Here is an 8,824-nt window from a genome sequence, read left to right on the forward strand (position 1 = left end):
CATCTTATACCATATGCATTTGCAATTGTGTAAATCTCATAAATAAAATATATTTCAGTGTTGATATTACATGTGTGCAATGTATATACATGTACATAGGAGTGTAAACTGATAGGATAATATCCGCATCGAATCCAGCTCCGAAACCGTTTTAAGGTATCCACGTCTGATCTTAGAAGATCTGGCGGATAAGGATATCCGATTTCGAAGTGTTGCTCCGGATACGGTGTAGGACACGGTAAAGAAAATATCATGTGGATATGGATTATCTGAGGTTTGGTTAGGATTATCTGAATGTTTCAAACCGGATAATCGGATTTTTGAGCCAAATGTCAAATCCATTATGACAGATAAAGTTAGTAATATAGGGTTATAGAATTAATGTGGCGAGCTTGTCTACCTCTGAGTTTAAACACCGGCTTGCTGATGATTTACATATTCAATTTAAACTAATGACATCTCGTGAATTTTTATGTTTTACCTATATTGTGTCTCTATTTTCTTAATAAATTGATTCCTAAGGTAAATCCGCATCCGCAACCGGCCATTATCCGCTTTGTTCCGAATCTGAGAAAAATATATGGTAAAGGATATGATACAAGTGAAAACGAAAGTCTGAATCGCCAAGACATACTTTTTGATTTTCTTTTAAAGGCTTGATGGAGTAAGAGATCCACTTGTAGTTCTGCCAAATGTGCTTCTCCTCATAATTCATCGCTATGTTTAGTGTGAAAAAGAGGAGTACATTTCTTCACTTGCAATTTTTGGAGGTAGTATGTGCTAGCGGGCGGCCCCATTAGTGTAGTTTCTATCTCCTCCTTCACATCTGTCTGTTCCGTTTTGCTCGATCACCGGTGTGCTATAAAAATATTTGTCACAAATAAAGGGTACCCTTCGTTGAGTATATGCTCATGTGAATAATAAACCATGCGTTTGTTGCGATGTAGAAACTTTCAAATTGCATGACATTCATTGCTATGTGTATATTGGCACTTCTTTATTTGTTAACTCAGCCACCTTGAAAATAGTCACAATTGCTAAGTTTTATTTTTGCAGGTTCATGCTCATATAACAATGTATGCAATTAACTTATTTATTTATTTACTTAGGAGACAGTATCAATTTTGAGTTCTTGGAAACAACTAAGCTTTTATGTCACACAAAAAATGAGAGGTCACTAGTAACTAAGGCTATCAAATACAAGATAAGTCTATAATCACAAATTCAAAGTCGATGTAGATATGTATTTTTTGTTCATGTGGTCGAGAACATTTAATTAAACCGGGCAGTAAGGCTGCTTCTATGATTAGTGAACTCATTGTCGAACAAAACAGCCACACAAGTGAAAAGTTTTGATTTCGTTCAAACAAATGAAATTAAACTAAATACTACTAGTTACACAAAGAATCTAAGAGGTCGTTTGGTATCCATTATTTGGGCCTGGAATCCTGGAATTCATTTTGAAATTTCATAGGTGGGCTGTTTGGTTGCCACAGAATTGTGCTGTCATTTCATTTAGGAATTCCAGCAAAATGACTCCATAGGTAAACATGATTCCAAGCTGAAACCTGTCATTTGCAATTCTCTATGGAAGCCTCTACACATTCAATATTGAATTCTGTTTGTCATTTGCAATTCACGGCAACCAAACAAGTGTCTATTTCTGCAATTACAATGTAAATGAAATGAATACACGTATTCATTTTAAAATGCTACAAATGAAATGAAAGGCTGGCTTCCAAACGACTTCTAAGAGTGATCAAATCGTACTAAGCGGTTAATACTTCTAACTTTACTGGACTTGGCTGCAAAAGTTAAAATAAACAAATCTGAGCAGCACGCGTTCCAAAAAAAAAGGAAAATTTGGAAAAAGAAAAGGAGCCCACGATCACCGCCACTCCACAAGTCCACATACGCGAAAAGACGCACAAAATAATTAATTGCGCAGAACAACTTTTTTTTGAGGCAGAAAAACAGAGAAAAACCCAAGAAATCCGCTTCGCCGTCTCCAATTTCGCCTGCACACACATATCCCTCAGAATCTCGCACGAATTTCCCCGAGTTGTTCCCTCATCCCCAATTCGCGATCTTGGTTTGAAAGATGCGCGCCCATTCCCCTCCACTTCCCCCCGCGCTCGGATCACAGGAAAGGCGTGGAGGAAACTGACGGCGAGGGTTCCAACCGATCTGATCTCGCCTCCGCAGGTACGAGATCCCATGGCGCCGGAGATTGCGTGCCCCGCTTTCCTTAAATTCGCAATCTTGCAGATTCTGCGTTCTCTGCTTTGGGGTATGAGAATCTGATCCGGATGGGTGCGCGGGTTTGGCAGGTTTCTTTGATTTGGACGAGGAATGCTCGTGCCAACATGCTAAACCGAGGAGCCGTGCGGTCGTTGCTGGATCGTCTCCGCCCGCCGCCGAGGGGAAGGAGCCCCGCCATGCCGCCGCCGGCCGCTGCCAGCCACGCTTGCTTCTGCAGTCTTAGCCACTCGAATGCGCACGGCGAGAGCCGCAGGGTGCAGAGGAAGGGTGCCCTGGATTTGGGGGCCGGTCGGAGGTTTGCGCCGGGCAGCGCGCTGAGCTTGAGGAGCTGTCTGGATTGGCAGGACGGCAGCGGGTTCAGGAGGGTGGATGTTGAAGGCGAGGCGGTGGATATCAAGGCGAGGGTTCTGTCCCCTCAGCGGCAGTTCGTGTGTGATTCAGAGGTTCAGCTGTCGGAGGAGGTGAGCGTGAAGAGTGTTAATGGGAATGGCGCTTGCCGTCCTGGGAAGCGCTTTGGTTTCCCTGAGCTGGCTGTGCCAACTAAGATGGTGGTTGCTGTTGATGTGGATGAAGGTATTGTGAAGCAAGAATCTTTACAGTAGAGATGTGCATCTCTTGAGTTATGCAGGGCTAAAGTACCATGTTCATTTCATAACTAGTTCCTTTCTCAGTGGTTGAGTTTCATGATGCCTAGTCTAGAACAATACTGTCAATGCAACATTATTGCCAAAGCCATGCATCTTATGTGACCATACATTACAAAGGAGCACTGTTTTGTTATGATTGAATTTTTCTCATGATGTTATTTATATCTTGGCTGCAGTTTTGGGAAGCTTTCTTGCTGCCCTGAACAGATTTATTGCCGACCGTTACTCATTGAATCACTCGGTGTCAGAATACCATGTGTATGAGTTCTTTAAGGTGCCTTGCTCTTCCCACAAAATTTTGAGTTCCTGTAATTTATTCTCTATGGCGAGTTTGTAATTTGTTTTGCATCTGTTTGCAATACACTATGCAGATATGGAATTGTTCTCAAGAAAAAGGTTTGCTTTGATTGTAATCCTCTCATCGTGTTTGTTTTAATAGAATGCTCTGAATTAAATCGAAGCATTCTTCTAAATTTCTGCAGCTAGTATTCTTGTCCACGAGTTCTTTACAACCCATTACTTCCAAGATGGTATACATCCTATTCCAGGCGCTCGAGATGCTCTCCAAAATCTTTCTTCTTTCTGTAGCTTATCTGTAGTAACGTAAGTCAATCATTTGATTTTCGAAACACAATCGATTATATTTTGTTGTGTGCTACCTGCTTAATGACATCTTTCCTCTAAAAGATCCCGGCAGGATGTAATAAAAAATCACACATTAGAGTGGATCGAGAAGTTTTATCCAGGATTATTTGAGCAGATCCATTTTGGGAATCATTTTGCTTTGCAAGGTCAATCAAGGCCAAAATCAGAGATTTGCAGGTATTATTGTTTGAGGAACGTTATTCTACTTTTTTCAGTCATTTAAAGACACTCTGCATTCAGTCTTTGACTGGCTTAGAACACATTAAAAATTAACGATGTTCAAAATGTCGTTTACTATCTCACTTCAAGCTGTTACAGCATGTTCTCGGTTTTTTGACACAGAATGTTAAAAGACCTACTTACTATCTCATTTAAACCTGTTACAACATATTCTCACAATCTCACTTGTTCTTAAACATAATTTTAACTCATTGGCTTCCGAATGCCTTCAGATCGTTTGGTGCTCAGGTTTTAATAGATGACAACCCGAGATATGCTCAAGAATGTGCCGAGGATGGCATGAGGGTCCTGCTGTTTGATTATGATAACTCGTATCCCTGGTGCAAAACTGGTGTGGATCAATCACATCCGTTGGTGACCAAGGTTCATAACTGGCAAGAAGTCGAGCAGAAACTTCTTTCGTGGGTAGCACCGGAGAGCTGACATTCTTTGTCGGGTGTGGGAAGCAGAATTGTGAGCAGCAGATAAGAGCCCAGTTTCTGAAGGAACATCCTGGATCCCATCTAACATCTCAATCCATGAACATGTCAAGGGTAAAGTAGAATACCTCAGATCGTCAGTGATAGAATGACAATGGAACATTACCTCACTGCAGCATGATTGGTGTAGGCCTGAAATGCAATCAAACAGTCTAGTATGCCATTGGATGATTCAAGATCACGCGTTGAAGCTCAATTCTTGGCACTGTGCTATGTGTTGGATCAAATAGTTCCTATGAATATATATCTAATAAGCATTATCTTATGAATTGGATCTTTTGTCCTGGGTCCTGCTTTGTACTGGTGCAAAGGTACCAAGTGGTTACAGTTGTGTGCTAATTGTGCTATCATGTCGTATTTTATTGCGGATTGAATCGATGTCAGGGGAAAAAAAGTACTGTAAATCATCATGTACTGGGCCCACAATGTGAATGAATATCTTTATGAATATGAATATGACAAATTTGTTTTCGGGTATCCTCTCTATCCACATATCTGAAAGCACGGTACAGCTGAGCTTCTGCCTACGAGTACGACAAGGCTAAATTTGCTGTGCTTGCACGAATACAAACCATATACTAACATTACCAAGTGCCATTACCGCCAGTCGAGTCTCTGGTAATGTTAATTCAATGGTAGCAATCAATCTGAGATAACCACACTTTTCTGTAGGCGGCACTGGCAATCATCATAATCAATATGTTATGAGTTATGACTTGTTATATATATCTCGGTAAATCAATAGGTTATGAGGAGTTGTTATATATCTCAACACCAGTATCGCGTTCTGTATATGCACATAGCTATAAGTTGTGCAAATCTTAAGATACCACCGACGCATAATTAGGATCCACTATACGGAGTATATTATTACTGCGCATAGTTGCAGAAGCCCTGGTTGCACTTGCCATCGCACTGGTTGGAGCAGCTGCCGCAGTTCTTCTTGTCGGAGAGAAGATCCACGCAGTGACCACCACAGCACGTCCGGCCGTGCTTGCAGGCCTTGTTGCAGCCGCCGCAGTGCTCGGCGCTGGCGACGATGTCCACGCACTGACCGCCGCAGCACGTCGTCCTGGCGCTCCCCGGCACGAGGCATGTTTCAGGTGACTTCTTGGAGCAGTAGTACGATGGCAGGACAGTGCCACCATCAAGCAGGAAACGGCTCCTCCTCGCCGGGAACGGGAGCGCCGGGCTGGCGCTGATGGTGGTGGCAAGCACCGTGAGGAGAAGCAGGAAGCCGGCGTTCGCCATTGCGAAGTGAATGAAAATGAGTAATCGGGATTTGGATCAGCCTCGAGATTATGGAGATAGCTGTAGGATTTGAGGGTGTGAAGTGAGTGTCTCAAAATCGCCGCACTTATATAGTCCAGAGGAGAGCGTGAAGGAAGCTAGCGGGGTTTGCTTTGCTCTCGGTCTGCAGGTTGACTTCTGATTACTGTATTCGAAAAGAGGTTGAGTATAGGCTTCAAAACGATGCGAACAGGACGCTTTTGTCGGTCACGAATACGCAAGGATTTAAGGACACCATGTGTGTGTGGAGTCTAGAGTTCAGCAAGATTAATTGCAGGCTGATCAATCAACAAGTTCGTGGCAATGTTCAGAGCTGGGAATGGCTGCAACACTGTCGTAACCAGGATTCTGGCATGATTAGTATATTTAGGATCAGTGAACCAAATGATGGCCGTCTTCCCATGCTAGACGTGCTGCGCTACCAGCTAATTCATCAAATTAAATAAGACTATTTTCCTACTGTCCAAGCCACACCTTCTCAAATGACGTGATCAACTCGGAATTTATAGGTTTCTAGCAGATATGAAAATTGTTGATGTCATGGTAAGGTAGGGTCCAGGGCTCAAAATATTCTTGACACCTCTCATCCCTATCTATATGTGCATGTAACTGAGATAGAGAAGCACAAGAGAGATCTATCCATTTCATTCCTAGCTCGATATATGAAGCTATGTTGGACAAACGTTTCGTGACGATATATATTGGATATAGTCGAAGGTGTAGGTGAGATTTAATACCGAATGCATGTCACCAATAAAAGCTACAACCACAAGGAGTTGTACCGTTACTAAGACATACTTTTAAGATAGAGGCCCTGATTAATTAATTTTGTAAGATGATCATTAAAAATTCTACACTTTTTTTTTTCTAAAAAGGAGGTTGAACTCCGGGTTTCGCACCAAGATGATGCACACAATTTTTTTTTAAAACATTACTCAATAAGATCTACCAAAATGAATACATCAATCCACCTAAAAATCCACCTAAATACACCTTCTAGGCGACCACAAGCACTACACCTACAATCTTGACGACGAGCGTACATGGTCCTGTCATATGCCCTGACCTCACAACAACGCACATCACCTAGATCAGAGACCACACCAAGCCACCCAACGACGATCCGGGGCACAAGCCGGTCCACCAGACTCTCAGCGTGCACCATATGCACACGCTCCAGAAACCGCTGCCACCCACCGACCCATCTTCATGAGCGATCAATGTGTTGGCCTTGCCAGGCCCGCCGTTGACGCTGCCATGACACTGGACAACGACACCGTCCTGCGCGAGTATAACATCATGCGTCAAAAGCCGAGACCCCGCTGCACCACGTTGTTGAGATATGTCATCTTCGGTGTTATAGATACCACTCCTCTCCACCTCATGAACATTCCAGCCAACATATGCCCCAAAACAATGCCCTGAGAGGGAAAACGACACCGGTAGCACCACCATAGCTCGATCCGGGAGACCTAGATCTCGACCCGGAGTAGCCCGAGCATGAAGGCGGTGATTAAAGCAACGGCGCCTTCACCATGGGTAACGACGCATATATGCTACCATCTCCCTACATGAAAGTAATTCGGTTTCGCCCCCAGAAGCACCCCACGAATTCGCAACCGGCTGGATCACCAGTGGGACACTCAAACAGCTCCGCGCTAGCCCCTATCCGCGCCTCCGTACATCCGCATGCGATGTTGACCATGGATTTGCACTAGTAGGAAAAGGCTCATCAGTGGTGCACAATTTTGGAATATGGAGGGTGCGCCACAGAATTCACGCCACAAAATTTTGAATTCTGTGCCGCACGGACCCATGTGCCACAGAAAAGTGATATTTCTGTGGTTTACCAGGGAGGCATGCGCCACAGAAAACTTTCTATGGCGCACCAGTGGTGGTGCGCCACAATTTTTTTTGAATTTTATAAAAAATGGCGGCCAGATCTAGATCTGGGGCCTCGGAATTTCACCGGATTATTTTTTGAAATTTGCCGGAGGTCGCCGGAGGTGGATGGGTGGGGTGGGTTGAGTTGGGTGGTGGAGGAGGAGGAAGCCGGCCGGAGGTGGTGGGTGGAGGAGGAGGTCGACCGTAGGTGGTGGGTGGGTGGGGGAGGAGGAGGCCAGCCGAAGGTGGTCGCCGAAGGTGGGGAAGGAGGGGGTCGCCGGAGGGGGAGGAGGAAGAGGAGGAGGAGGAGGAGGAGGAGGAGGAGGAGGAGGAGGAGGAGGAGGAGGAGGAGGAGGTCGCCGGGTGGAGGAGAGGAGGGCGGAGAAAGAGAGAAGGGGATGTGGAGGAGAAGGGAAAGTGGAAGTGTAAGAGAAGTTGAGGAGGAGAGGAGGAGGCGCCGCCGAATTTCAAATTTCAGCCTAACAATTCTGTGGCGCATGTGCATTTGGTGCGCTACAGATTTTTTTTTCGTATTTTTATTTTTGCAGAAAAAATCTTGACTCTGCCATAACCTTTTACTCTTTTCGAATTTGCCGATTCTGTAAATCCCTAGAAGTGCAAGAATTTGAATTGTACGCCCACAACCCAGGGTAAAGTGTTCTAACGTCTCCCTTTCTTCATAGCCAAAAGGACACAACTCATCATCCACAATTTTTTGACGGAATAAAATCGCTCTCACTTCCTTTAAGCAGCAACCAAGCAAAGATCTTTTTTTTTGGTGCAACACACATCCAAATGGAGTCTGCACTCACATGCCTCATGCCACCCCAGTTCATGATCTTGTACATATTACTAACAGAGAAAGTGTCATACTTGTCCATTCTCCACCCTCTCTTATCACATTCTGAGTTTCGGAGTGAACAAGTGTGTAAGAACAAAAATAGAGCCTCCTTTCCTCGCTCAGCCCGGTCAGAGGCGAGATGATTTAAAGGGATAACCCATGACCCATCTTTGCAGCAATCTGCTACTGTGATGTTTGGCCTGATGGCGTGTGAATAGAGAGCCGGAAACTGTTTGCAGAAGGTCCATCTGTTGCCCATTTATCCTTCCACATAGAGGTACAGATTCCATCCCTAAGCTGCACACATGTTGCATTTCTATATGTGTCAATCAGCCCATTAATTTGCCTCCAAGCTCTGGTCTGGTTTGTTGAACCGTCCCCGAGATCTTTGCCTTGCAAGTGTGTGGCCATTACCCATCTGACCCAGGGAGAGTTAGGTTCAGTTAAAATGCGGTGAACAAACTTTGTCAACAAACATTCGTTTTGGATATGTAGGATCTTGGTACCAAGACCGTCTTCTTCGAAGCTTCTGCAAA

At 44.3% G+C, this 8,824-nt stretch overlaps 1 protein-coding gene across 1 annotated transcript; it reads left to right on the forward strand.

Annotated features, from left to right (window-relative positions):
• Nucleotides 1-1,951: 1,951 nt before the first annotated feature.
• On the forward strand, nucleotides 1,952-4,750 carry LOC124685210. The gene is made up of 7 exons (XM_047219544.1): nucleotides 1,952-2,205; nucleotides 2,331-2,835; nucleotides 3,086-3,183; nucleotides 3,281-3,305; nucleotides 3,392-3,512; nucleotides 3,597-3,731; nucleotides 4,007-4,750. Exons 2-7 carry the CDS (start codon nucleotides 2,367-2,369, stop codon nucleotides 4,215-4,217), a joined length of 1,059 nt encoding a protein of 352 aa, XP_047075500.1. The 5' UTR covers nucleotides 1,952-2,205; nucleotides 2,331-2,366; the 3' UTR covers nucleotides 4,218-4,750.
• The last annotated feature ends 4,074 nt before the right edge of the window (nucleotides 4,751-8,824 follow it).

The sequence above is a fragment of the Lolium rigidum genome, chromosome 1 (assembly GCF_022539505.1).
Source record: "Lolium rigidum isolate FL_2022 chromosome 1, APGP_CSIRO_Lrig_0.1, whole genome shotgun sequence".
Lineage (NCBI taxonomy): Eukaryota > Viridiplantae > Streptophyta > Magnoliopsida > Poales > Poaceae > Lolium > Lolium rigidum.

Bases quoted from the DNA above. Each gene is read 5' to 3' on its own strand.
- LOC124685210 (XM_047219544.1), top strand. From the start codon at position 2,367: ATGCTAAACCGAGGAGCCGTGCGGTCGTTGCTGGATCGTCTCCGCCCG. The intron at 2,836-3,085 runs GTATTGTGAAGC...TCTTGGCTGCAG, and splicing joins TGCTGTTGATGTGGATGAAG to TTTTGGGAAGCTTTCTTGCT. The intron at 3,732-4,006 runs GTATTATTGTTT...GAATGCCTTCAG, and splicing joins CCAAAATCAGAGATTTGCAG to ATCGTTTGGTGCTCAGGTTT.